This window comes from Callithrix jacchus, chromosome 22 (assembly GCF_049354715.1).
Source record: "Callithrix jacchus isolate 240 chromosome 22, calJac240_pri, whole genome shotgun sequence".
NCBI lineage: Eukaryota > Metazoa > Chordata > Mammalia > Primates > Cebidae > Callithrix > Callithrix jacchus.
Genome location: NC_133523.1, coordinates 17,286,107 through 17,312,812, shown reverse-complemented (window position 1 = coordinate 17,312,812; position 26,706 = coordinate 17,286,107). Strand labels below are relative to the sequence as shown.

Genomic DNA, 26,706 nt, shown 5'->3' with positions numbered 1-26,706 from the left:
GGGAGAGAATCCAGGCCTCTAAGGGACTCCTAAAAACGGGGACTTGGAGGCGTTCCCTTCCCTGGACGCTGCAGCTGGGGGCGGGGCTGCGACCCAAAGTGGGTAACTGCACCCCCTAACTCTCATTTCAGGCACCCCCATCCGCAGCAGCCTAGGAGGCCAGTAACTCTTTATTCCTGGGCACCCTCATCGGGTGGGGACCTGGAGGAGATAGATGAGGCGCCCGGGCCGGGAGGGGTCCCGAAACTCGAGCAATGGCCAAAAATAATAACACGGAGAAGGCTCTTTGCGCAAAAGAAGGAAGACAAACTATGCGTCGCTCCGGGCAGCCGGCGTTACCTGGAGTCGGCGGGCGGCGGCCGCCGGAGCGATTACTCACCGCGTGGCGCACCCCACCCGCGGGCCGCTGAGTGGATTTTTCCGTGGTGGGGTGTGAATAGGTCCCGCGGGGGGAGAACTTCTTACGCTCTCCTCCTGGGAATCCCTCCTACCGCGGTGGGATTCCCAGGAATCCCGCGCAGGCCTGGGTCCCCGCTCCCACAGGGGACAACATCTCCCAGTCTGCCCACGCTGGAGCTCTCGCCCCGAGCAACCTCAAACCCATCCCGCGCGTGAGGGGGACAGCGCAGCCGGGGCGAGGGCGAGGGACTCCGTGCCTTCCTGCTTTTTCTCCTTTCTTCCAGCAAAGCCCCGGGCCGAGGCAGGATGAGGTGGGAGGGCTGGGACCCGAGCGCCGAGGGCGTGGGGCTGGGGGTGACTTTTAGGCCCCTGGGAAGGCAGAGGGGCTGGAGCTGGGGGTAGGCGGGGCTCAGGGACCGCTCCGTGGGGGGGCGGGGCCAGAGCTGGGGTGGGGGCAGAGACAGAAGATTGGGCGGTGGAGGGGGGAAATGGAGGAGCGAGCAGGGTTGGGGACCGCAGGGGCCACTGAAGAGGCAGCGGGCTGAGAGGAGGGTGCAGGGAAGTGGGCAGGGTTATGGAAACGGGATTGGGGGTGCCGGGTCCCAGACTGGAGGTGGGAAGCCTGGAGCTCGCGGGGTTGGAGAGGGAGGTCCTGGGCCGGTGGGGGTTGATTAGGGGCTCTGGGCCGCGGGACAGGGCGCGCGCGGTTCCCGGTGGGGCGGAGGCCGGACGGGCGGGGCGCGCGGTGCCCGCGGGCGGGCGGGCGGCGGGGAGGCCGGTGCGGGGCCCACCGCCCCCCCGGGGCCGGGCCGGGCCGGAGGCGGGGCCGGGCGGGGCCAGCGGCGCATTAGCGCCTTGTCAATTCGGCTGCTCAGACTTGCTCCGGCCTCCGCGTCCGCGCCCAGCGACGTGCGGGCGGCCTGGCCCGCGCCCTCCCGCGCCCGGCCTGCGTCCCGCGCCCTGCCCCGCTGCCGCTGAGCCGCCGCCCGCCGCGCGCCCCCGGCAGCGCCGGCCCCATGCCCGCCGGCCGCCGGGGCCCCGCCGCCCAATCCGCGCGGCGGCCGCCGCCGTTGCTGCCCTTGCTGCTGCTCTGCGTCCTCGGGGCGCCGCGAGCCGGATCAGGAGCCCGTGAGTACCCAGCGCCCCATTCCTTCCCCCACGCCAGAGCAGAGGGCGGGCGCCCCGGGGGTAGCCGCGGGGGGAGGGGGCGCGGGCGCCACCTGGACGGCCCGGGAACAAAGGAAGGCGCCCCCAGCGCAGCCCTCGGGGCGCCCTTACCTGCGGGGCGCACGGCGTCGCAGTCTCCTGCCGGGAGAGTCCTGCTTCCGCGCCCGAGGCCATCTTACCTGGGCAGCTGGGCCGAGGGCGCCAAGCCAGGCCCCCAGGGGCTTGGGGATCACGGCCTGGGACCCTCTGCACGCTAGGACGTAGCGGGCGCACGAGTCTGCTTCGGCCGACTCTGAGCTGCGGGGACTGCGGGGCACCGCTCCCAGGCGGGGGCGCACGCGGTTGGCGCGCTGGGTGCGGGCCCCCAGCGGGGCTCCCCCCCCCGGTCGGAGGGATGAGCCCCACGGGGAGGGCGGGGCTGGAGGGGGGCCGCTCTGGCCTCCTGGCGCGCTTCCCGGTTCCCCGGGGACTTGCCTCTCCACGGGCCGGCGCCACCGCCCTCCCACTGCGGGACCCGGCGCACGGGGGTCCGCGGAGTCCCCGCCGCCGGCGGTGCTTAGAACCGTTTTCGGCCAGGCTGTGTCGGGCAGAGAGCCTCCAGCGAGAGGAATCTTTGTGAGGGAGTGGGTGAGAGGGAGAGAGAGAGCGGGAGCCAGTGAGTCCGGGCACCGGCGGGCCCAAACTTTGAGGTGGCCCACTGGGAACTCGCTGCCCGACGAGCCAAGACCCCCTCCCTGGAAGGACTTCTGGCCTCAGGCACTCTGGGGCCCCCCATCCAAGGAACACCCCCGCAAGGATACATCTCTATATCCAGACCCGCTCTGGGACACACCCAGAGACACAAAGAATCACACTGGCTTGTGGCCCGTCACCCTCGCCCTCAAACTCGCGCACACTGCATCCCAGATGTACATTCGCACACCATCGCGGACGCACACACATTCCATCCCTGACACACAATCACGGTCACACACTCATCCCACAGGGGAGGCGACCCAGGGGCACAGAGGCAGGCACGACTCGCCTCAGACGTGCATTCACTCCACGCACCCCATCCAGGCGCACGGGCCACCCTGGGGGTCTCTGGGCACACACTGCTCCCAGGCTCACTCACCCTCAGCTGGGCTATTTGCAGGCTGCCTGTAGGGCTCCTCCGGTTAGGGGCAGGGTCCCGGCATCCTCTGGGGGCACTTGCTGAGAATGCAGTGGCATCTCCCCTGCATCTGAGCAGGTGAGGGTCTACCTCGGACCTTCCCAGGGCCCCTGACAGCTCTACCAGGTGGTGGGCAGAGGCTGTGAGCGCCAAGCTTTGTTTTCCAGTCAGAGCAGCAGGCGAAGGTGTGGGGGTGGGGGGGTTGTTAAGTGTGTTTTTTCCTTTAAGGGGGAAGAAATTAAATAAAAGATTCTCACACCTCGGCAATATGTTTCTACTTACGGTGTGTCTTAGCACCTGACCAGCAGGCGGGTGGGTCGTAAAGTGTCTGCAGGTACCAGCGGGATGGGAGGTGGGGACCCCCGTGGGGACCCTGGGATGGAGGCCACCCTTCCGCCCTGGTTGCAGAGAATCTCACACTTTTCCCTTTTAAAACACATGGTGTTCCTTTTTAATAACCGCAGTGGCTCCAGATTGGGAAAAGAGGAGAGAGAAAACTTTTAAAGGCCCCAGCTCTTCAGGAAAGGAGGGGAGGCAGGGAGTGAAAACGGGGCTGTTGAAAAGCCCAACCTAGGGATCTGCTTTGGGGAGCCCTCTAGGAGGCCCTCCAAACCAAGCCAAGTCCCCCCCAACTCAGGCTCAGTGGGCTGTTCCCAGCTGCTCCCCCGCCTGGCCTGGAATGTGTGCATCCCTGTCCCCAGCGCCTTACCCCATTGTTTTCAGAGGCCGGGAGGGAGTGCCAAGCCACCCGGGACCCCAGAGCTGGGAGGGCCTGTCATCTTTACAGTTCCGGGGACTGCAGGCTTCTGAGCTCTCTGGACATTGGATTCCAATCACAGCTCATTGATCTCCCCAGCAAGTAGAATGTATTTCTCCTCCCGTTTTATGGAAGAGAAAAGTGAGAGCTGGAGAGGGGAAGTCGATTGCCCAGGTTCTCCCACTGGGGTTTCGAACGGGAGGAGAAAGCGTCCTTCTGACCTTGCCTGCTAGGGCTAAGCGGGTGGGAGACTGGCCTGCCCAGGCCCGTCTGGCCTTGCCCTGCCCCCGCCACCCGTGGCCTCCCGGTGTCCCCCGCCCAGCCCCAGGAGGGCAGCTGCAGCTGCTGGCAAGTGAGCCACGCCAGTCCAGGCCAGGCAGGCGTGGCAGAGGGGCAGTGCCCCCTAGCCAGGACCCCCCAGAAAGCCCCTTCCTGGCCAGGCCACGGTGGTGGGTGCGGGGAGCAGGAGGGGCATGACCCACTCTAGGAGGGCTGAGAGGGGCCTGGGGTCCGGGCAGGCCTGGCCGTGCCTCCCACTCTGCTGGGGGGGCCCAGGCAGGAAGCGGTGGGTGGGCCAGGGCAGAGACGCTGGCACGCCCGAGTTCATGCAGAAGGAATTCCGAATTAGCGGGCGGCTGGCTGCCTGGGACCTCCAGGGCGGCCCCCTGGCCCCCGCCCCCCTCAGCCGCCCCCGCCTCCTCGGCTCTGGCCCGCTCAGCCGGCTCCTTCGCACGGACGCGAAGACCTCCGGCGAGCCCTGGGCCAAGCCCCAAGCGCAACTGCGATTCCAGGCTCCAGCAAGACAGCCCTCGAGCCAAGTTTGCCCCGGAAAATCATCAGGGCCGGCCCAAGAACCGTGTCCACCCCACCTCGCCCATCGGGGGCAGTGAGGGCAAGTGCAGGGCAGCCGCTGGCATTCAGACGACCTCCCGGGGGGCCGGGATCACCCTGTCCTTGGCTGCCATCTCTGCGAGATGGGCTGCCCCTACCTCCTGCAGTCCTTTCTCCCAGCCGCCTGGGGAGTCCTTTTGAATGCAAATCTCACCGCGTCCGTTCCTCCCCTGCTCAGAACCCTGGAATCCCTCCTCCTGCAGGTCAGGGTCTCTGACCTCTCAAGCCTCATTTCCCACTGCTCCTGCCCCAGGACCTTGGCACTTGCCTGGACACACTGTTAGATAATGTCACAGCTACTGCCCCTACTTTATTCCCGTGTCTACTCAAAGGTCACTTCCCCAGACAGGCCTTTGGAGCTTCTGCCACTGCTCTTTTTCTGGCTTCTCTCCTATTTATTGTCTTCGATATTTATTCGTTCCTTTTTCCTGCTGCTTCCTTGGATTTGATGCCCACAATGGCAGGACGTTAGTCCTCGGTCTTTGGTCATCAGCCCGGTGCCCATAGATATTGACACTTTATAGATACCTGTGAATGAACAGATGAATCAGATGAGTCAGTGAACAAGGGTGGATGATCTTTGTAACCACTCTGAGTAGAACGAGAGGCCCCTTTCCAGAGACTCAGAGAAGTAAAATACTGAGGCCGGTGCCGTGGCTTATGCCTGTCATCCCAGCACTTTGAGAGGCGGAGGCAGGTGGATCACTGGAGGTCAGCAGTTCGAGACCAGTCTGGGCAACATGGTGAAACCCCCATCTCTACTAAAAATACAAAAATTAGCCACGGAGGTTATAGTGAACTGAGATTGTGCCACTGCAGTCCAGCCTGGGTGACAGAGTCTCAAAATAAAACACTGAGACTTTCACAGTGAGCTAGGGACATTTGAATCTGGGTCAACTTGGTTTAAAGATCTCATGGGAAAATATTGTCTCCAACAGTATTTCCTCTCAAACGACCCCATGAGGTTTGTTTTGTTGCTTTTTATAAATTTAAATTGATTTTTTTTTTCTTTTCTGAGACAGGGTCTCACCGTCACCCAGGCAGGACGGCAGTGTGCAATCATGCCTCACTGCAGCCTCAACTCCAGAGGCTCCAGCGATCCTCCTGCCTCAACCTCCCAAGTAGCTGAGACCACAGGCACCTGCCACCACCCTCCCCCCACCCACAGTCTGCCTAATTTTTGTGTTTTTGGTAGAGACAGCGTTTCACCATGTTGCCCAGGATGGTCTCAAACTTCTGACCTCATATGATCCTCCTGCCCCAGCCTCCCAAAGTGCTGGGATTACAGGCATGAGCCACCACACCCAGCCAACCCCATGATATTGATGACATGATGCCCACTTCCCAGATAGGGAAACGGACTCAGAGAAGCATCTGAAGCTTGGCCTGGGCACCCCCGCCTCCTCTGGGCCTTGGTTTCCCCATGAACAAAACACATTCCTCTTAGGTTCTGGTCTCAAGAAGGCGAGCTCCTGAGCTGCCCTGATGGCCAGCAGAAGAGGAGGCATCGACCACCTGTGGGCGTCCCCAGGGCTCCTGTGCCCAGCACCTGACACCACACCACCTAGTTCATCAAGTCCCCTTCCCCTCTCACTTTCACAGTTGCCCAGGAGACAAAAGAGCTTTCTCATTCCCACTTTGCAGATGAAGAAAACTGCGCTGAGGGAAAGAACGGTGATGTCTAGTCCTTTTGGATAGGAGTTGGGGACATGCAGTTTCCCAGGGCTGCCTTTAGTTCCGGAGGTAGGCAGTGTGGAGCAGAACACTGTAGACCAGAAAATCTGGGCGTAACTAGGATGGCCTTCCCTCATTGCGGCAAGGGAACTCCATCTTTCAGAGCCAACTTTTTTTTTTTTTTTTTTTTTTTTGAGACGGAATTTCGCTCTTGTTACCCACGCTGGAGTGCAATGGTGCAATCTCGGCTCACCGAAACCTCCGCCTCCTGGGTTCAGGCAATTCTCCTGCTTCAGCCTCCTGAGTAGCTGGGATTATAGGCATGCGCCAGCACGCCCAGCTAATTTTTTGTATTTTTAGTAGAGACGGGGTTGCACCATGTTGACCAGGATGGTCTCGATCTCTTGACCTCGTGATCCACCCGCCTCAGCAGAGCCAATTTTTTTTATCCTTAGCATGAGAAGGATTGGCTGAGAAAATGAAGGTAAAGTCTTAGCACAGTATTCAGAACACAAGTGCTCAATAAACTGTGCCTGTAGGCTGGGTGCGGTGGCCCACGCCAGTCATCCACGCCAGTCATTGGGAGGCTGAGGCAGGAGTTCAAGACTCACATTCAGGAGTTCAAGACCCATCCAACCAACATGGTGAAGCCTCGTCTCTACTAAAAATACAAAAATTAGCCAGGCGTGGTGGTGTGCACCTGCAATCCCAGCTACTCAGGAGGCTGAGGCAGGAGAATCCCTTGAATCCAGGAGGCAGAGGTTGCGGTGAGCCAAGATCGCACCATTGCATTCCAGCCTGGGTGACAGAGGGAGACTGCTCAAAAAATAATGGAATTAACGAAATTAAAATGTATAAAAAGGTGCTCTTAATCATTCAAGTAAGGATCAGGGCTTTCATTTTAAGCAATGCCCTCCCCCAACAGAAACACCTACTATGTGTGAAGCTCTGGGAGTATCACAGGAAGACCCCACAGTCGTTTTCTAATTGCCAAAAAAGAAAAACGAAATGAGAATGAAGAATAAAGAAGGCTAGGCACAGTGGCTCATTCCTGTGATCCTAGCACTTTGGGAAGCCAAGGTGGGAGGATCGCTTGAGCTTGAGGCCAGGAGTTCAAGACCAGACCAGCCTGAGCAACCTAGTGAGACCTCATCTCTAAATAAATATTTAAAAACCACCACATTCGGTGGTGCGTGCCTGTAGTCCCAGCTACTCAGGAGCTGAGATAAGGGAGGATCACTTGAGCCCAGGAGATTGGGGCTGCAATGAGCTATGATCGTGCCACTGCACTCCAGCCTGATCAACAGTGAGACCCTATTGCTAAGAAAATAAAAGTCGAAGCCTGGCTGGGCGCATTGGCTCACTCCTGTATTCCCAACACTTTGGGAGGCCGAGGCCGGTGGATCGCTTGAGGTCAGTTCAAGATCACCCTGCCCAACATGGTGAAACCCCATCTCTACTAAAATTACAAAAATTCCCCAGGCGCAGTGGCAGGCACCTGTAATCCTAGCTACTCGGAAGGCGGAGGTTGCAGTGAGCTGAGATGATACCATTGCACTCCAGCCAGGGTGACAGACTGAGACTCTGCCTCAAAAAAAAAAAAAAAAAGCCTCGGCACAGTGGTTCATGCCTGTAATCCCAGCACTTCTGGAGGCCAAGGCTGGTGGATCATGAGGTCAGGAGTTCAAGACTAGCCTGGCCAACATGGTGAAACCCTATCTCTACTAAAACTACCAAAATTGGCTGGGCATGGTGGCAGGCACCTGTGATCCCGGCTGCTCGGGAGGTTGAGGCAAGAGAATTGTGAACCCAGGTGGCAAAGGTTGCAGTGAGCCAAGATCTCGCCACTGCACTCCGATGTGCAAAGCAAGAGTCACTGGATCCGAATGAGCTTTATGCCTGAGATGTGTGACCCCTCAGAACCTTGAGCACCTCAGTGATGAAGTTTTGGAAGGATCTATTGTTGGCGTCAGACAGACCTGGACAACTCCAGCTTTGTCAGTTTGGCCGCCCGTGTTGGCCTGGACATTTAACCCAACCAATCCTCAGCTTTTCTATCTGTAAAATGGGGGACTGTCATTAACAGCGGCTTCTCAGGACCACCATGCACCCTGGAGGTCCTGGCATGGTCCGGGGCTCAGAGGGTCCCTGCCCCGGCCTGACACGTGCTCCTCTTTGACCCCAGACACAGCAGTGATCAGCCCCCAGGATCCCACGCTTCTCATCGGCTCCTCCCTGCAGGCCACCTGTTCAGTGCACGGAGACCCACCGGGAGCCACCGCTGAGGGCCTCTACTGGACCCTCAACGGGCGCCGCCTGCCCCCTGAGCTCTCCCGGGTGCTCAACACCTCCACCCTGGCCCTGGCCCTGGCCAACCTCAACGGGTCCAGGCAGCAGTCAGGGGACAACCTCGTGTGCCACGCCCGAGACGGCAGCATCCTGGCTGGCTCCTGCCTCTATGTTGGCCGTAAGTGGGCACCCAGGACCCCCCAGGGGTAGCTCTTGGGAGCGGCATCTCCCTCTGGAGAGAGGCATGAATCGTGGGCCTTCTGACCTGGGGCTAAGCAGTGGGTAACTGGCATGGCTATGCAGGTCTAGGTGGGAATGAGAACCTGGAGACCCAGTCAGGCTCAGTGTGGCTCAGGCTTGTAATCCAGCCCTTTGGGAGGCCAAGGTAGGTGGATGATTTGAGGTCTGGAGTTTGAGACCAGCCTGGCCAACATGGCAGAAACTCTGTCTCTACTAAAATTACAAAAATTAGACAGGCATGCTGATAGGTGCCTATAATCCCAGTTACTCCGGAGGCTGAGGCAGGAGAATTGCTTGAACCCAGGAGGTGGAGGTTGCAGTGAGCTGAGATTGTGCCACTGCACTCCAGCCTGGGCAACAGTGGGAGACTTTGCCTAGAAAAAAATAAAAGAACTGGAGACCGCGTCACCAGCTTCTCCATTGCCCATGCAGGTGTCACCAACCATGCTGGCATCTCTCAGCACGGGGCTGAGACGGTCCTATCTGCCCTTCTTCCACTCCAAGGTGGGGCCCTGGCGGGCGGGTAGCAACCCCTCGGCCCAGGCTTAGCTGGTCCAGACCCTCAACCTGCTTCCTGCACCCTCCCCCTCTCCTAGTGCCCCCAGAGAAACCCTTCAACATCAGCTGCTGGTCCAAGAACATGAAGGACTTGACCTGCCGCTGGACACCAGGGGCCCACGGGGAGACCTTCCTCCACACCAACTACTCCCTCAAGTACAAACTTAGGTTGGTGGTGGCCCGAGGGCCATGTGTGTGTCCCAGGCTGGCTGCATGACCTTGATGAACGCGGACCCTCTCTGAGCCCTCATGTACTGTCTGCACCCCAAGGCTGCCATGGTGAGATCTGGGGGCCAGAAGGAACCCTCATTCGTCCTGTCCCCCTCCCATCCCCGCAGGTGGTACGGGCAGGACAACACGTGTGAGGAGTACCACACAGTGGGCCCTCACTCCTGCCACATCCCCAAGGACCTGGCTCTCTTTACACCCTATGAGATCTGGGTGGAGGCCACCAACCGCCTGGGCTCGGCACGCTCCGATGTGCTCACGCTGGATATTCTGGACGTGGGTGAGCCCCCAGTGTCCACCAGTCCCTTCCCTCAGCACCAGCCTGGCCCACCAGGCATCCGGAGGGGTCCCTTGCACCTTCTCATTTCTCCTGGGGTCCTGCCTGCCCCTCCAGCCATGACGGCAACTCCCAGGCTGTCCCTGCTGGTCGGAGGGGAGGTAGGTAAGTAGCTGAGCATCCAGCCAGGATACCCCCACTCCTCGGAAAACACCTGGCCTGGCCACCTCCCGCTCGGCAGCCCAGGTGTGCTGGAGGGGGCCCTGGGGAGAGGGGAGGGGGCGCCCAGGTCGGGAGGCGCCCCAGGAAGCCGAGGCCTGGAGCTGGGGGGTGCAGGGCGGGAGGCAGGAAATGGATGATCTGTGAGCAGAATTGAGCCTAATCTAATTAGGGTGTTTCTCAGCCCCAAGCAGGCCTGCGCCTTAACCCTTTCAGCCCCTCACCAAGGCCTCAGGGAGAGGTGGGCTCACCCTGCTGCCCTCAGGGGCCCCCAGAAGGATCCTCAGCACCCTCAACACACACATACCCCCGGGGTTGTAGCTTCCATCCCTGCCCCCACCAGCCTGCTTCACTCTTCCCCACATCCTAAAGCTACAGGGCGAAGGTTCTAAGCCTCGGTTGCTTCTCTGCACCCAGCAAAATCACATCAAAGATTCTGGTGAAAGTGGAATGGAGGTGGAAGTGGGGAGGGAGTGGCAGGGGGTTCCCAGAAGGGAACCTAAGCATGATAGTAACAATATCATCAGCCTGCCATGTCCACTTTCCCATAGTGAGTTGAAGATCGGATTGTTTCTCCCGTCACAGATAATAATGGTGATAACAGCTAACGTTAATTAGGTGCTGAGTGTTTCTCCAATATTATTTATCGTGTAATCCTCCAGTCCTGGGGCTGGGGGCAGAGGGAGGAGGAGGAAAACAGGCAGGTGCCACCTAGGCCACGTGGCCTGGGCCACTCTCTTGGGGGGAGTTCAACCCAAACAGTCCCGGCTGAGGGGGGCCTGAGAGCGATTACCCGCATCACAGTGACCAGGCCCTGCTCCGCCCCGCAGTGACCACGGACCCCCCGCCGGACGTGCACGTGAGCCGCGTCGGGGGCCTGGAGGACCAGCTGAGCGTGCGCTGGGTGTCGCCACCCGCCCTCAAGGATTTCCTCTTTCAAGCCAAATACCAGATCCGCTACCGAGTGGAGGACAGTGTGGACTGGAAGGTGCCCCGCCCCTTCTCTGGCTCCGCCCCCGCTCCTGCCGGGCCCCGCCCCCTGCTCTGACCCTGTTCTCACTGTTCAGGTGGTGGACGATGTGAGCAACCAGACCTCCTGCCGCCTGGCCGGCCTGAAGCCCGGCACCGTGTACTTCGTGCAAGTGCGCTGCAACCCCTTTGGCATCTACGGCTCCAAGAAAGCGGGGATCTGGAGTGAGTGGAGCCACCCCACAGCCGCCTCCACCCCCCGCAGTGGTGAGCACCACCCCCCAGGGCTGGGTGATTCAGGGGCCAGGCCCAAACCAGCTAGAGCCTCTGTTTCCTTCTTTTCTTTTTTTCCTTTGAGGCGCAGTCTCGTTCTGTCACGCGGTGGCGTGATCTCCACTCACTGCAACCTCCGCGTTCCGGGTTCAAGCGACCCTCCTGCGTCAGCCTCCCGAGTAGCTGGGACTACAGGCACGCGCCACCATGTATAGCTAATTTTTGTTTCTTTTTTTTTTTTTTTCTCTCGAGATGGAATTTTGCTCTTGTTACCCAGGCTGGAGTGCAATGGCGCAATCTCGGCTCACCGCAACCTCCGCCTCCTGAGTTCAGGCGATTCTCCTACCTCAGCCTCCTGAGTAGCTGGGATTACAGGCACGCGCCATCATGCCCAGCTAATTTTTTGTATTTTTAGTAGAGACGGGGTTTCACCAAGTTGACCAGGATGGTCTCAATCTCTTGACCTCATGATCCATCCACCTCGGCCTCCCAAAGTGCTGAGATTACAGGTGTGAGCACCGCACCCAGCCTAATTTTTGTATTTCTTCTTAGTGATGGGGTTTCACCATGTTGGCTAGGCTGGTCTCCAGCTGCCGACCTCAGGTGAACCACCCACCTCTGCCTCCCAAAGTGCTGGGATTATAGACGTGAGCCACTGTGCCTGGCCGTGTTTGTTCTTGTTGAGACAGAGTCTTACTTTGGCCCAGGCTGGAGTGCAATGGTGTGATCTCGGCAACCTCCACCTCTCGGGTTCAAGCGATTCTCCTCCCTCAGTCTCCTGAGTAGCTGGGACTACAGGCACGCACCACCATGCACAGCTAATTTTTGTATTTTTTAGTACAGACAGGGTTTCACCATGTTGGCCGGGCTGGTCTTGAACTCCTGACCTCAGGTTATCTGCCCCTTTCGGCCTCCCAAAGTGCTGGAATTGCAGGTGTGAGCCATAGCGCTCAACGGGTTTCCTGGTTGTCTCCAAGAGAGTAGAGGTCTCAAACTGGTGACTCCCCAACCCCCCAAGGCTGAATGTGGCCTTCGATCTATTTCTTTTGCTCTGTTATTTGGAAAACAACAACAACAACAACAACAAACCTTTGACCTACTTGTAGAAATTCAAAAACAGGAAGTTTTTACATAAAAATATCCTAGATTCCCTAGAAAAATAAATTCTCTAGAAAATGTAACAGCATGACCCACAGCCCCACCAGCAGCCGCCATCCCTTCTTGGGACTCTCTCTCCATTTGCCCATCCACACCTGGCCTGTTCTGCCCATTTAGACTCCCTCCTAAGAGAGCCAGCGAGTCGGAGACCCCTGCTTCTAAGGGCAATGGGCTGCCAACTCACTTTGATGGGCCTCAGTTTCCCCTTCTGATCAAAGCAGGGGGATGGGAATGATTAGGTGCCTGAGTCTGCCTCCTCTTGCTGTCTTGGGTTTTCTCTGGGTCCACAGACCTCTAGTCTCCCTTTTGTGAAATGAAACGAAAGCTGTTACTTGGAATGTCTGGCCTCTGTTTCCCCATCTGGAAAGTGGGGACGAGAATCTCACTTGCCTTGGGCTGTTGTGAGGCTTGGATGACATAATTTGTGGCAAGTGCCCACATGGTGGGTGGCACCCAAGTGCCTGCAGGCAGCAGGCGTGGAGTTACTCATTGTCGGGTCCCCGACACCCCAGGGTTTCTCTGCAAGGGAGACAGCTTTTTCTCAGGTGAGGACACGGAGGCTTCAGGAGGTCACATGGGTCTGAACTCAGTTCACAGAAAGCCCAAGCTCACCCTGGCTCGTGAGATGATAGGGAAACTGAGGCCCAGAGAGGGTCCCAGAGCTAGGGAGGGGTAGAGTCAGGCTCCAGCCAGCTCCGCAGCCCCTATCCCGGGCCCCTCCAGGTTTGGGGGTGGGCGGGAGCAAGCTCAGCCGGGAGGGGCCTGAGCCTTGGCCCCTGCTCGTGCCCGGCACCTGCGATTCTTGCACAGTTGCCAGCAGGCCGCTGCAACCGCAGGGGAGGCCAGGGAGGCCGGGGAGGCTAGCAGGGGCGGCGGGGGCCGCGGCCGTGCCAGGGCCTGTCAGCGGGTCCCCGGCTTTATTTATGACGTGAGGCCGATGTCCTTATCTGCCGGCCTGCTGGGGGCTGGCTGCAGCCGGCAGCTGGACCGACAGGCCGGCCTCCCACCTGGCCCTCCCGGCCCACTCCTTGTCCCATGGGCCTATGATGGGGACTGTGCCAGGGGGTCATCTTGCACTCTGTCTCTCTTCATCTATCACTCTTCCCCTGTGCCTCTGTCTTGATCTCTTTGTCCCTGTGTCCCCATGGTTTCTGCCCTACCCCGATCAGGCCCTTCCCTCCTACGTTGACCCCCTTGGCTTTCACGCACCCTGCGCCTTCATCTCTCATCCCTGGCCCCGGCTCTCTCTCTCATCAGTGCCTCTTTATCTCTCTCTCTTTTTCAGCCCCCTGCTCTGTTTGTCTGTCTCTGCGTCTCATCCTCCCGGTCCTGGCCTCTCTCCTCCCCTCCCCCCACTCCACTCGCACCTGGCTCAGGCCACAGGAATCGGGTTCCTGGAGGAGATGTGGAGGAGGAGCCCCTTCCTTCCCCCGCCCCCCCCACCTCCCCAGGGGCGCAGCCGGGCCAGGGGCGCAGCTGGGCTGCTGTTCAGGGCCGCAGGGAGGACCCGGTCCCTGAGAAACAGGGAGGGAGGTTCCCCGAGGGGAACACGGTCCTGCCGCGCCGGGGGTCTTCCCTCTCCTGCCCGCGCGCGTCCCCTGCCGGGCGCGCCCTGACACTGCCGCTCCGCCCACCACCAGAGCGCCCGGGCCCGGGCGGCGGGGCGTGCGAGCCGCGGGGCGGAGAGCCGAGCTCGGGGCCGGTGCGGCGCGAGCTCAAGCAGTTCCTGGGCTGGCTCAAGAAGCACGCGTACTGCTCCAACCTCAGCTTCCGCCTCTACGACCAGTGGCGAGCCTGGATGCAGAAGTCGCACAAGACCCGCAACCAGGTAGGAAGGAGGGACCCGCGGGCGTGGGGGTGGGGACGGGGACGGGGAGCTGGGGGGCGCAGGCAACAGGGGAGGGAGAAGAAGCAGGCTGTGAACGCAGGTCTACAGCCCCCACGACACCTCTGCCTTCCTTCCAAGCACAGGACGAGGGGATCCTGCCCTCGAGCAGACGGGGCACGGCGAGAGGTAAGGTGGGTCCGAATGGGTGGGCGGGAGGGAGAAAGGGCGGGCCCCTTTTGGTGGCTGCAGGTCTTGCTCACACCCTCACATCCGCCAACCCCACCTGAGTTGCTGAGATGGAATGCGTTCTCTTCCTTTATTCATCGGCATTTACGTAGCACTTACTATATTACTGGCATTGTTGCCTTTAGTCTAAGAACATTCAATGCCCTGAATGTTCTTAGGCTAAAGGCTAATGTCCGTAGGGGAATCTCCTCTGAAATGAATGAACATACCCACCCTAGTTAGCAGCATGGGCGCCTACTGCATCCTGGCCCCGTGCCAAGTGCTTTACCTGCAAACCATGGGATGCTCAGATAGTCTGCCTTCGCAGATGGGGAAGCCAAGGTTCAGAGAGGAGCAAAACCCTGCCCAAAGTCACACAGCCAAGAGCGGTGGGGACAGGACCCGAATGGGGGCTTCTTCAGTGGCTCTGTGGTGAGGGCCTCTCCCCAGCTCCCTGCTTAGCTCCCCTTCCCCTCTGCCTACAGGTCCTGCCAGATAAGCTCTAGGGGCTCAGGCCACCCTCCTTGCCACCAGAGATGCGGAGGCCAAACCCAAACTGGGGCCACCTCTATACCCTCACTTCAGAGCACCTGAGCCCCCTCAGCAGGAGCTGGGGTGAGCACTGAGCTCCAACGGCCTTAAAACTCTGACTCCCACATGAGGCCACCTTCAGGTGCACCCCAGTGGGGGCGTGTGTGTGTGAGGGTTGGCTGAGTCGCCTAGAACCCCTGCCAGGGCTGGGGTGAGAAGGGGAGTCATTACGTCCCCCTACCCAGGGCCCCTCCGAAAGAGTCCTTTTAAATAAATGAGCTATTTAGGTGCTGTGACTGTGAAGGTGTTTGGGGCCTGCCTGGCCTGGGCTGGGGGCTATGAGATTTAAGGTCTAATTTTGAACCCTTGGAAAATGTGATTCAAAATACCTTACTTGGCTGCATACGAAGGCTCACCTGTAATCCCAGAACTTGGGGAGCTCCCAAGCTGGGAGCCTCACTCGAGGCCACGAGTTGGAGACCAGCATAGGCAACAAAGGGAGACCTCATCTATACTAAAAAAACATTAACTGGGCTCATGGTGGCATGTGCCTGTAGTACCAGCTACTTGGGAGGCTGAGGCAGGACTGCTTGAGCACGTGGAAGTGGAGGCTGCGGTGAGCCATGATGTTGCTAACGCACTCCAGTCTGGGTGACAGAGCAGCGAGACCCTATTTCAAGCCAAAAAGCCTGAGCTTCTGGGGAGGGTAAGAGTCTTTCACCCACAATCCCTGGCCTTGTGAGGGCCCCTCTCCAGGCACACTGGCTGCAGTGCCCCAGGACACAGATGGCAGACTGGTTGAAGAGGAAGAGCTCTTTATTGTGGGAGGTGTCTCAAATGCAGAAGGTCAGCAGCGCAGTGGGGCACGACCCCAGCCAGCTGGCAGTCAGGGCTGGGCTGGGGGCCATCCGTTCCGTTTCCCATCTCCTCCGTCCCTGGGGAGCCACCATCACTCGGCAGATTCCGCATCAAACCTGAGATCCTGGAGAACCTCGCTGATCGCCTCCATGGTTTTAATTACCCTACAAGAGCGGATGGGAACTATAAATAAAACCCAGATGGGGCGAATTAGCTGCTGCCTCGAAACTGCAAGAGGGCTGTGGCTGTGGTGAGCCCCGGGCCCTCCTGCCCGCCGCCAAACCTCCAGGCAGCACTAGCCGCAGGAGGGACCACGTAGGTGCTTGGGAGAAGGGGTGGTCCCATTAGGTCAGAGTGGGCTGAGAGGAAAGGCCATCTTGGCTGGGTGCAGTGGCTCATGCCCGTAATCCCAGCACTTTAGGAAGCCAAGGCAGACAGATCACTGATGTCGGGAGTTCGAACCAGCCTGGCCAAGATGGCGAAACCCTGTCTACTAAAAATACAAGAATTAGGTGGGCATGGTGGCAGGTATCTGTCATCCAACTTACTTGGGAGGCTGAAGCAGGAGAATCGCTTAAACCGGGGATGGGAGGTGGAGGATGCAGTGAGCCGAGATCACACTGGTGCACTCCAGCCTGAGCAACAGTGAGACTCCGTCGCCCCAAAAAAAAAAAAAAAAAAAAAAAGAAAGGCCCGGCTTGGTGCTTACGCCTGTAATCCCAGCACTTTGGGAGACCGAAGCGGGCAGATCACAAGGTCAGGAGTTTGAGAGCAGCCTGGCCAACATGGTAAAACCCCATCTCTGCTAAAAATACAAAAATTAGCCAGGTGTGGTGGAACTAGCCTGTAATTCCAAGCTACTCAGGAGGCCGAGGCAGGAGAATTGCTTGAACCTGAGAAGTAGAGGTGGAGGTTGCAGTGAGCCGAGATCATGCCACTGCACTCCAGCCTGGGCAACAGAGCGAGACCCAGTCTCAAAAAAGAAGAAAAGGCCATCTTGGTGGGGTGTGTACCATCAGGAAGTCATGAAGCATGACTCTGAAATGTGTGTGTGCGTGTGTGTCCTTGGGGGTGAAGGCGTGTGCCTGGTGGGGCATGGGCAACAATGTCCAAGCTCCAGCTGACAGCCACGTGTGCAGGATTGGCATGTGTCGAGGTATACAGCAGTGTCCCGGCAATGCACAGCAAAGCTGATGTGAAATTTCACAGCTGTGCTCTCTGGGGAATGTGTACATCTGGGGGACACCAGATGAGAACACCACTGTGCATAGGCAGAGGGTCCCTCTGCTGGCAGGGTCGGAGCACGTGCCAGGCATAAGCATAGCCAGGCGGCCTAGGCAGCGGCGCTCACTTCATTTCCAGCTGGTGCATCTGTACCGCATCCTTCTGCTCCACCACCTCAGGTGTCTCCATCAGCTGCAGCAGGGCCACCTGGTGGGGGAATGGGCAACTTGAAGGATGACTCCACTAACAGAAGCCACCCCCTGCCCTCCCATGCTGTTCAGGAAGACAGAGGCACCCAGAAAGGCAGTGCCTGGGTAGAGCCACGACGGGTGGTGCTTTGTGTAGGAAAAATCAAATTCAGTTTACAGGGGCTCTGCAGAAGGGAGAGAGTGGGCAGGCCAGAGGCAGTGCAGAGCGGGCATGTGGGTGTGGCCTGGGAACAGTAGTGACATTTCCATTGGTGGTAGGGGTAGGTTAGGCTGGGCCTCATTGTCCCAGGGATGGGACAGGGTGTTATTAGCATAATCCCGGGATAAAAGTAGGCCAAACAGGCTAGAAGCAGTGGCTCATGCCTGAAACCCTAGCACATGGGAAACCGAGGAGGGCGGATCACTTAAGACCATGAGTTCGAGACCAGCCTAGCTCATATGGCAAAACGCCGTCTCTACTTAAAAAAATACAAAAATAGGCCGGGCGAGGTGGTTTATGCCTGTAATCCCAGCACTTTGGGAGGCCGAGGTGGGCGGATCATGAGGTCAGGAATTCGAGACCATCCTGAACAACATGATGAAACCCCGTCTCTACTAATTTTTGTAATTAGCCAGATGTGGTTGTGTGTGCCTGTAATCCCAGCTACTCAGGAGGCTAAGGCAGGAGAAGCACTTGAACCTGGGAGGCAGAGGTTGCAGTGAGCCTAGATCGCACTACTGCACTTCAGCCTGGGTGACAGAGCAAGACTCCGTCTCAAAAAAAAATTAGCCGGGAGTGGCATCACACAGCTGTAGTCCCAGCCACTCAGGAAGCTGAGGCGGGAGAATCGCTTGAACCTGGGAGGTGGAGGTTGCACTGAGCCGAAATCAAGCCATTGCTCTCTAGCCTGGGCAAAAGACCGAGACCCTGTCTCAAAAATAAAAGAGAAAAAGAAAAAGGCTGAGACGGGTTGCTGGCGGGGGGGGGGGGGGGGGGGGGGGCATGGCCTGGGAATTCCAGTGTAGAGCTTGATGTGGGCGTGGTTTTGCGTAGATATGATGCCCGCCACCACATACACCGGGTTGCGAGGCTAAGTAGTCGGAGCCAAAGAGCGAAATAGGCCAAGAACTAAAGCCGTGATGGAGGGATAATACGGAGGAGGTGTGGGCTGGGAACCCTCTCCCCGGTATCTAAGGGACTTTGAGGGCAGGACCCGAGACTCAGAACAACCAGAGTGGGTGGAGTATTGTTGGGGCGGGATCTGGGCATCTTGGAATAGCATTTAGGCGGGGCTGGGAGAAAGTGGGAGTACTCTGGGAATAAGGAGGAAACTTGTAAAAAAAAATTGGGGATAAACAGCAGAGGGCAAGGTCCGAGAATCCCCAAAGTGAAGCCCTTAATAGAAGACTGAGGTGGGACAGGAAGGGGTGAGGTCTCCGTATGGGATACTGGGACCAACCCCAATTTCCCAGATAGGGGTGCGCCATAGGCGGAATCAGCCAGGATCCTAGAGCCACGGTCGGGAAGGGGTGGTGGTCTCACCGTGCCCAGCCGAGTCTGCTCCAACTGCTGTAGGCTGCGCACGTGGCTGGCGAGCAGCGGCTGCCTGCGAGGCCCGGCCAGCTCTGCTTCCACCGCCAGCACCTCCCGCGAGGCGGCGGCGAAAGCCTGGGTCACCTCGTGCACTGTGCTCCGGTAGCGCGCGAAGTCGTAGTCCGGGCTGCTGCGCAGGTACTGGCGGTGGCCTCTGCGGCAGGTGAGGACCCTGAGGCCGCGCCCCAGGCTCTCAGGCCCTGCACCCACGCTAACCTCCTGAAAGGCCCCCAGGGGGCGTCCCCGGACCCCAGCGGGGAGAACTGGCAGAGAAGACGCTTCCTGACTCCCGCAAGGGAAGCCGAGACAGGCCCACCCCTGCTCTTGGGGAGGAGAGAAGCCACGAGGAGTGGGTCGTCGGGCAGTGGGAACGTGCTGTGGGGCCTTTCTTGTGAAGGTGAGGACCCGGTGCCCCTAAATCCCTGCCCCATCTGACTAGGCAGCCGCGCGAGGATCCAGCTCCTCCTCCAGACACGGCCGAGACCATGTCCACGCCCGGAGCGGGCCGGGGACTGAACCCTGCGCCCCCAGCGCCCGCACTCACTCCTCCAGTCGGCGGAAGCCCTGCGCGCGCTCAGCCTGCAGCTGGTGGATGCGCTGCACCAGCGTCTGGATCGGGGCGTCTTTCTGCGGGGAGGGGGGCACGGCTGGGGCATGAAGCCGGCGCCCCTAGGTCTGCGCCGCCCGCCCCTCGCCCGTTCCCGCTTGGGCCTGGGCTCACCCAGGGCCACGCCGGCTCCTCGCGTCCCGCAGCTTCGGTGGCCGCCTCAGCAGTAGGCACCGCAAGGACCGTGAGCTCCGCCGCCTCATCGGTGATCATGACTGCGCAGCCCTGACCAGGCTCCGGAGCAGGCCCTTCCGCTGCACCCGACGCCCCCTACAGGCCGGGAGGTCCACGGATCGCCACCCTGCGGCCGGCCAACCCCGAGATCCCGGGGAAGAAAGGGGAGCCAAGACCGCGGGCCGCCCAAGCAAGCCCTGCATCCTTCACCCACCGTTCTTGTTCCTGTCCAGCACCCGCCTGATCCTGTTTTTCCTTGAATGTGCAGTTCTGAATACAGCACAGCTGTTAGCCTTGAGTTCTTTTCTATGTATGTATCTCAACACCTACTTCCACGTGAAAGAAGTATTGAGCATGGGTTTTGACGTTCAAAAGCGTGAAGTAGGGCCAGGCACGGTGGCTCACGCCTGTAATCCCAGCACTGAGAGGCCTGGGCAGGTAGATCTCCAGAGGTCGGGAGTTTGAGACCAGCCTGGCCAACATGGCAAAACCCCATCTCTACTAAAAATACAAAAATTAGCTGGGCATCACAACAGACGTCTGTAATCCCAGCTACTTGGAAGGCTGAGGCAGAAGAATCACTTGAACCCGGGAGGCAGAGGTTGCAGTGAGCTGAAATCACGCCACTGCACTCCAGCCTGGGTGACAGAGCTGACTCCATCTCAAAAAAAGAAAAAAGATTGTGAAGCAAGCCTGGCAACCTAAGCAGGCCCGATCTCTACCTAAGCTTAGCCCGGCGTGGTGGCTCCCGCCTATAGTCCCAGCTACTCTAGAGGCTGAGGTGGGAGGATTGCTTGAGCCCAGGGAGTGGGAGGCTGCCACGAGCGATGACTGTGCCACTGCACTCCAGCCGCAGCCACAGTGAGACTGCCTCAGAGTGCCGTGGCTGAACTCCACTGACAGTAACAGATTCATTGGTTCTTCAGAAAATCACAGGAGTGAAGACAAGATTCAGTGATGGGGACCTTGTCAATGGCCCAGAGTTGAATTGGGTGTCTTGTAGAATAGCTCTGAGCCTGGGGCACAGGAGGGGCCAGCATGACCTCAAGTATAAACAAGGCCTTAGAGCTTTCTGCTGGAAGGACACAAGGCCTAGATTGAACTTTGGAAAGCTTCCCCAGGGAGAGAAGGAAGATGGTGGTAGGATGACCTAGTGAAGAGGGACCAGCTCAGGTACTGGTGACAGTCACCAGCCTGTAAGGGGAAGGGACTAGGCTATCAGGATACACCACTGGCCATGCACTGGCTCACCGACACTGAACCTTCATCATAACTAAACAGGGGCCCAGTACGGCGACTCACCCTTATAATCCCAGCACTTTGGGAGGCTGAGGCAGGACACCACTTGAGAGCCCAGTCCAAAACCATCCTCCTGGGGAACATAGCAAGATACTGCCTCTTTAAAACAAAATAAAAAAAAAAAAGGGGTAGTAAGGCCAAGCACAGTGGCTTACACCTGTAATCTCAACACTTTGGAAGCCCAAGGCAGGTGGATCACCTGAGGTCAGGAGTTCAAGACCAGCCTGGCCAACACAGTGAGACCCCATTTCTATAAAAGAATTTGAGGGCCAGCATTGTATGTCATTGGGTGTACTGTCTCCCCACACCTTGACTCTTGAGGGCCTAGGCCTGAAGCACATCTCAAAGTGCCTGGGATCTGGCCGGGCACAGTGGTTCACGCCTATAATCCCAGCACTTTGGGAGGCCGAGGCGGGTGGATCATGAGGTCAAGAGACCATCCTGGTCAACAAGGTGAAACCCCGTCTCCACTAAAAACACAAAAATTAACTGGGCATGGTGGCACGTGCCTGTAGTCCCAGCTACTCAGGAGGCTGAGGCAGAATTGCTTGAACCCAGTAAGCGGAGGTTGCGGTGAGCCGAGATGGCACCATTGCACTCCAGCCTAAGTACCAAGAGCGAAACTCCGTCTCAAAAATAAAAATAAATAAAACTGGGATCTGTCAGTAAAAACCTCACTCCCACCAATCACAGGACTGAGGTTTTTACTCCAACTTTACAGATGACAAATCCAGAGTCAGGGGCATAGGGCAGGGACCACTGCCAGTGTGACAGAATCTAGGACAGAGGACCCATGGGTGGCACAGAATGGAGTGCTGATTAGAGTCCCTAAGGGAGATGCCCACTCTCCAGCCACCTCCCTGGACAGACCAGCCATGAGGACACCAGTTGCTGCTCCAGTCAACCAAAGGGACACTTTATTGAGGCTCCAGGGCCATGGGGCTTGGGCAGGAGGCTGCCCTTCCAGGAAGGAAGCGGCTTATTTGACCTTCTTCTTGGGGCGCAGGTTGTTGGTGTGGCCACATTTCTTCTTGCGGCAGTTGACAGCACGAGGGTGCAGGCGAGCATAGCACCTGCGAAGGAACAGGAGTGGCAGGTGAGGGCAAAGTGACCCAGCAGCCCTCCCAGCCCCCAGGCACTAAAGTAGACATACTTGCGGCAGATCATCTTGTCGCAGTTGTATTTCTGGGCAAGCTGGCGGAGGGAAGGCTCAATAATGCCACCTCGCAGGCGCAGCACCAGGTGCAGGGTGGACTCTGTAGGAGATAGCCAGAGGGACAGCGACTGCCCGACTGAGCCCAGCCTTAGCTCCTCAGTCACAGGGCAGGCCTCTAGAGCCCTACTATAGTCTGGGGCTTTCTCAAGTGTGATGGGGACAACAAGTCGTGGTCCCCAGAGTGTTCTACATGTGGAAGATACACCGTCCCAGTCAGGCCTGCCCCACAGAACCTCCATCCCAGCACTGACCACAAGCCCTGGGGGAGTCTGAGACTGAAACATGTATGACAACTGAGTCGTCCATCTGGGTTTTCCATCATGGAAGCCAATCTCTAAGTGATGCCGGTAAGGTAAAACACTGACGTCCAAGCCAGGTACAGTGGCTCACACCTGTCATCCCAGCACTTCTGGAGACTGAGGCAGGCAGATCATGAGGTCAGGAGTTTGAGACCAGCCTGGCCAACATGGTGAAACCAAATCTCTACTAAAAATACAAAAAAAAATTAACCAGGCATGGGGTCAGGCTCCTGTAGTACCAGCTACTTGGGAGGCTGAGAGGAGAATCACTTGAACCCAGGAGGCAGAGGTTGCAGTGAACTGAGATCACGCCACTGCACTCCAGCTTGGGCAAGAGTGAGACTGCCTCAAAAAAAAAAAAAAAAAAAAGACACTTTTGGGAGACTGAAGCAGGTGGCTCACAAGGTCAGGAGTTCAAGTCCAAACTGGTCAAGATGGTGAAACCATCTCTGTAAGTGACACTAATTTCTTTTTTTTTTTTTGAGACGGGGTTTCACTCGTTACCCAGGCTGGAGTGCAATGGCACGATCTCAGCTGACCGCAACCTCCACCTCCTGGGTTCAGGCAATTCTCCTGCCTCAGTCCCGAGTAGCTGGGACTACAAGTGCGCACCACCATGCCCAGCTAATTTTTTATATTTTTAGTAGAGACGGGGTTTCACCATGTTGACCAGGATGGTCTCGATCTCTTGACCTCGTGATCCACCCGCCTCGGCCTCCCAAAGTGCTGGGATTATAGGCGTGAGCCACCGCGCCCAGCCTGACACTAATTTCTTTATTGCAGTGATATGATTTTTCACTCTTATTTTTTTTGGAGACGGAGTCACTCTGTGATTCAGACTGGAATGCAGTTGCATGACCTCTGCTCACTGCCGCCTCTGCCTACCGGGTTCAAGTAATTCTCAGGCCTCTGCCTCCCAAGTAGCTGGGATTACAGGAGCACGCCACCATGCCCAACTAATTTTTGATTTTTTTTAAATGGATCTCACTCTATCACCAGGCTGGAGTGCAGTGGTGCAATCTCAGCTCACTGCAACCTCGGTCTCCTGGGTTCAAACAATTCTCCTGCCTCAGCCCCTGGAGTAACTGGGATTAGAGGCAAATGCCACCATGCCCGGCTAATTTCTATACTTTTCACCACGTTGGCCAGGATGGTCTTGATCTCTTGACCTCATGATCCATCCATCTCCACCTCCCAAAGTGCTGGGATTACAGATGTGAGCCACCACGCCCGGACAAGTTTTGTTTTTTTAATAGAGACAGTGTTTCACCATTTTGGCCAGGCTTTTCTTAAAATCCTGACCTCAGGTGATCCACCCATCTCACCCTCCCAAAGTGCTGGGATCACATGCGTGAGTCACTGCATTCAGCCCCATTGTTTTAAACAAAACATAAGTCATTTGAACTGCTTCCCCAGCCCCTGACTGAGGCCATCAATGCTCCTTTCCTAGGACCTGAGGATCTCGGGTCCCTGCTCAGCAACCCCAACCCTGGTACCTTTCTGGATGTTGTAGTCTGAGAGCGTGCGGCCATCCTCTAGCTGTTTGCCGGCAAATATCAGACGCTGCTGGTCAGGTGGGATACCTGAAAGGGAGAGAGGCTCAGTTAGAGGCTCTGTGGAGCACATTACTGGTAGTGTCCCCATGCAGGAGAGCTCCAGCACTACCCCCAGTGTCTCAAAACACAAGCTGAGGTAGAGATAACATTCTTCAGATCACATGGAGAAGCAACGCAAAACTGAAGTCTGTCTAAAGCCAGCACCAACCCACACAGAAGGGACTCCCCTGAGCAGAGAGGGACTGCCAGTCCATAGCCAGAGCCCCCACACCCAGTCCCACTCACCCTCCTTGTCTTGAATTTTGGCTTTGACATTCTCAATGGTGTCACTGGGCTCGACCTCAAGGGTGATGGTCTTGCCTGTGAGGGTCTTCACAAAGATCTGCATCTCTGCGTCTGCTGAAGGGAGGCAGGATAGATGGATGAGCAATGCATGTGTGGGGGATGCAAGCTCAGGTACCTACACCTCAGTTGCTATCCCTGTGCCTGCACTGACCACAACTGCTCCTGCCCCAGTACCTGTCTTCCTTCCACTCCTCCAAGCCTGTCCTATTAGGCTTCCCACACACCCTGGCCTGCAGCCTAAACATGTCCTGGAACTAAAGGCCACAAGTCCTCCACCCTACTGACTGCTTCGGTGCTCTCCAGGAACAGACTGGTTATTCTCCTTAGGCTCAGCAGGGGAAGGATCTCTGGAGTAAGTTCCCTTTGGCACCATCAGATACAACTTCCCTGAGCCCAGTCCCGTCCTCTCCAACACTGCAAGGTCCTGGTCTCCTTCACTGAGGGCTCCTGCTGCCATCCTGGATGGGAAGCCATCCTCTACAACACACATGCCTTCCGGTCGCAGCCCCCTCCCCTCTAACTGCAAGCTGTGGCAGCCAACACTGTTTCTTCTCCAGACTCCACTTCTTGCTTTTACTCCAGACCACAGTCAGCACTTTTATCTACCAACCACGTGCCAACCACTGTTTACATATCAAAGTTGACTTTTTTTTGAGGCGGTTCTCGTTGCCCAGGCTATCTCAGCTCACCGCAACCGCTGCCTCCCGGGTTCCAGCGATTCTCCTGCCTCAGCCTCCCGAGGAGCTGGGATTACAGGCATGCGCCACCACGCCCAACTACTTTTATATTTTTAGTAGTGACGGTGTTTCACCATGTTAGTCAAGCTGGTCTCGAACTCCCAACCTCAGGTGATCCACCTGCCTCGCCCTCCCAAAGTGCTGGGATTACAGGCATGAGCCACCGCACCCGGCCCAAAAGTTCACTTTAAAAAAATAACCTGCCAGGCGTAGTGACTTACACCTATAATCCCAGCACTTTGGGAGGCCAAGGCAGACGGATCATTTGAATTCAGGAATTCAAGACCAGCCTGGCCACCATGGTGAAACCCAGTATCTACTAAAAACACAAAAGAACAGCTGGGTGTGGTGGCGGGCGCCTGTAATCCCAGCTACTTGGGAGGCTGAGGCAGGAGAATCGCTTGAGCCCGGGAGGTGGAGGCTGCAGTGAGCCGAGATCACACCACTGCACTCCAACCTGGGGGACAGAGCGAGCTCCACCTGAAAAAATAGAAAGAGTCTAAAAGGCGCTACCACCGGCTCCTCCTTACAGACGTCGCAAGGGAGCCGGCTATGAAAACTCGGCTAGAGAAATTTAGTACTTCTAAAGGGATTGACGCAGGGACTGGAAGAGTTAACGCTACAAGCTCAATAACCCCCCCTCATTAGCACGGACCGGTCCCGAGGGCCGGTTCCCGCCCGAGGCTTCGTGGGGTCACTCAGGCAGGCAGAGCAAGCAGGCTCCTCTCCAGAGCGGCGCTCGCCTCCTGGGCCCCGGCCTGGTCTCGGAGCCGCGGCCTCGAGCGCCATGCCCGGCCACCCCGCCGAGACTGGCCTGCATGAGCCGGCTCAAGGCCGCCTCTTCTGCCGCCCAGGCCTCTGCGGCCTCCTGCAGCCCCACCACCCGACCTCCGCCCGGCGCGAACCCACAGGACCACCACCACCACCAACCAACTCAGTCGCCTCGCTGAAGAAAAAGAGGACGGCGGAACCGGAAGCCGGCTAATCGCCGCCGAAAGCGCTTGCGCGCGGAGCACGCCGGACGTTACGTCACAATCCGCGCCGCGCTTCGGGTCCCGCCCTGTCGCCATCTTGGATGCTGGGAAACGAAGCCGCAGCACACGTGGGTGAGCGTCTCCCACACGCTTTTGGGTGTTGGCCCCGCCCGCCGAGTCACGTGAGGAGACTAGCGCACCTCTCCAGGTGTTTGTGCCCGCTGCCTCTGAGCCACTGACAAACGGGGGCGGTTGGCAGGCCCTCAGCGACTACTTGAACGGAGTAAAGAATGTTTTCTGCTAAAGCAAAGGCATTAGGCAGAGGGCTGCGGGTCCAGGACGCAGGAGTTGGGGCTGGGAAGGGACCTAACACCCGGAATCGGTTATTAGAAAGCTCTCGGCCACTGTGTACGATGGATTTCAGGACAGCAGCAGGGAGAGCAGACGGGACAACCGCATTCGCCAGGAAAGGTGGTGGTGCCTGGCAAAATGTGCCAGGTGGGACTGAGGGTCTCTTGTTTCCATCTAGGATCCAGGTTTGTCGGCGGTTAAAAAGTGCCGGGGCGGCCTGGGTGCGATGGCTCACGCCTGTAATCCCAACACTTTCGGAAGCCGAGGCGGGTGGATCACCTGTCAGAAGTCCGAGACCAGCCTGGCCAATATGGTGAAACCTCGTCTCTACTAAAAACACAAAAATTAGCTGGGTGTGGTGGCGTGCACCTGTGGTTCCCAGCTACTGGGGAGGCTGAGGCAAGAGAATAGCTTGAACCCAGGAGGCATTGGTTCCATTGAGCTGAGA

General features: G+C 58.0%; 4 protein-coding genes and 1 long non-coding RNA gene across 21 annotated transcripts; 1 reads left to right on the top strand and 4 right to left on the bottom strand.

Moving 5' to 3' along the window:
• Positions 1-1,272: 1,272 nt before the first annotated feature.
• On the top strand, positions 1,273-19,779 carry CRLF1 (cytokine receptor like factor 1). Of its 7 annotated transcripts, none has more exons than XM_035286658.3 (10): positions 1,273-1,527; positions 8,227-8,508; positions 9,003-9,074; positions 9,167-9,296; positions 9,467-9,636; positions 10,683-10,840; positions 10,920-11,088; positions 13,893-14,080; positions 14,224-14,266; positions 19,140-19,779. In XM_035286658.3, the coding sequence occupies exons 1-10, from the start codon at positions 1,416-1,418 to the stop codon at positions 19,214-19,216; spliced, it is 1,401 nt and encodes a 466-aa protein (XP_035142549.2). In that variant the 5' UTR covers positions 1,273-1,415; the 3' UTR covers positions 19,217-19,779. The 7 variants fall into 7 exon arrangements, with proteins under 7 accessions (XP_035142549.2, XP_035142551.2, XP_035142550.2 ...); XM_035286660.3 differs by lacking the exon at positions 19,140-19,779 and adding an exon at positions 14,791-15,905; XM_035286659.3 differs by lacking the exon at positions 19,140-19,779 and adding an exon at positions 14,791-15,905 and having other exon boundaries at positions 14,219-14,266.
• Positions 1,674-4,083, bottom strand: LOC144580915 (uncharacterized). Its single transcript, XM_078361616.1, has 3 exons — positions 4,014-4,083; positions 2,681-2,940; positions 1,674-2,177 (listed from the first exon to the last, which is right to left on the bottom strand). The coding sequence occupies exons 1-3, from the start codon at positions 4,081-4,083 to the stop codon at positions 1,674-1,676; spliced, it is 834 nt and encodes a 277-aa protein (XP_078217742.1).
• Positions 11,928-13,117, bottom strand: LOC128930571 (uncharacterized). The gene is made up of 3 exons (XR_008478805.2): positions 12,639-13,117; positions 12,437-12,551; positions 11,928-12,145 (listed from the first exon to the last, which is right to left on the bottom strand). It is a non-coding gene; the product is annotated as an uncharacterized LOC128930571 (long non-coding RNA).
• REX1BD (required for excision 1-B domain containing) lies at positions 15,635-19,524 on the bottom strand. Of its 2 annotated transcripts, none has more exons than XR_013531296.1 (5): positions 19,422-19,524; positions 19,245-19,327; positions 18,650-18,854; positions 16,243-17,125; positions 15,635-15,858 (listed from the first exon to the last, which is right to left on the bottom strand). XR_013531296.1 is itself a non-coding variant. In XM_054250746.2 (5 exons), exons 1-5 carry the CDS (start codon positions 19,518-19,520, stop codon positions 15,786-15,788), a joined length of 540 nt encoding a protein of 179 aa, XP_054106721.1. In that variant the 5' UTR covers positions 19,521-19,524; the 3' UTR covers positions 15,635-15,785. The 2 variants fall into 2 exon arrangements, 1 of the variants encoding a protein (XP_054106721.1); XM_054250746.2 differs by having other exon boundaries at positions 17,046-17,125.
• A 1,889-nt stretch (positions 19,780-21,668) lies between the features above and the next one.
• On the bottom strand, positions 21,669-25,893 carry UBA52 (ubiquitin A-52 residue ribosomal protein fusion product 1). 10 transcript variants are annotated; one of them, XM_078361840.1, is made up of 5 exons: positions 24,886-25,893; positions 24,137-24,250; positions 23,792-23,878; positions 21,934-22,036; positions 21,669-21,853 (listed from the first exon to the last, which is right to left on the bottom strand). In XM_078361840.1, exons 2-5 carry the CDS (start codon positions 24,237-24,239, stop codon positions 21,760-21,762), a joined length of 387 nt encoding a protein of 128 aa, XP_078217966.1. In that variant the 5' UTR covers positions 24,240-24,250; positions 24,886-25,893; the 3' UTR covers positions 21,669-21,759. The 10 variants fall into 10 exon arrangements, with proteins under 10 accessions (XP_078217966.1, XP_078217968.1, XP_035142546.1 ...); XM_078361842.1 differs by having other exon boundaries at positions 24,137-24,247; XM_035286655.2 differs by having other exon boundaries at positions 25,589-25,893.
• Between the last annotated feature and the right edge of the window lie 813 nt (positions 25,894-26,706).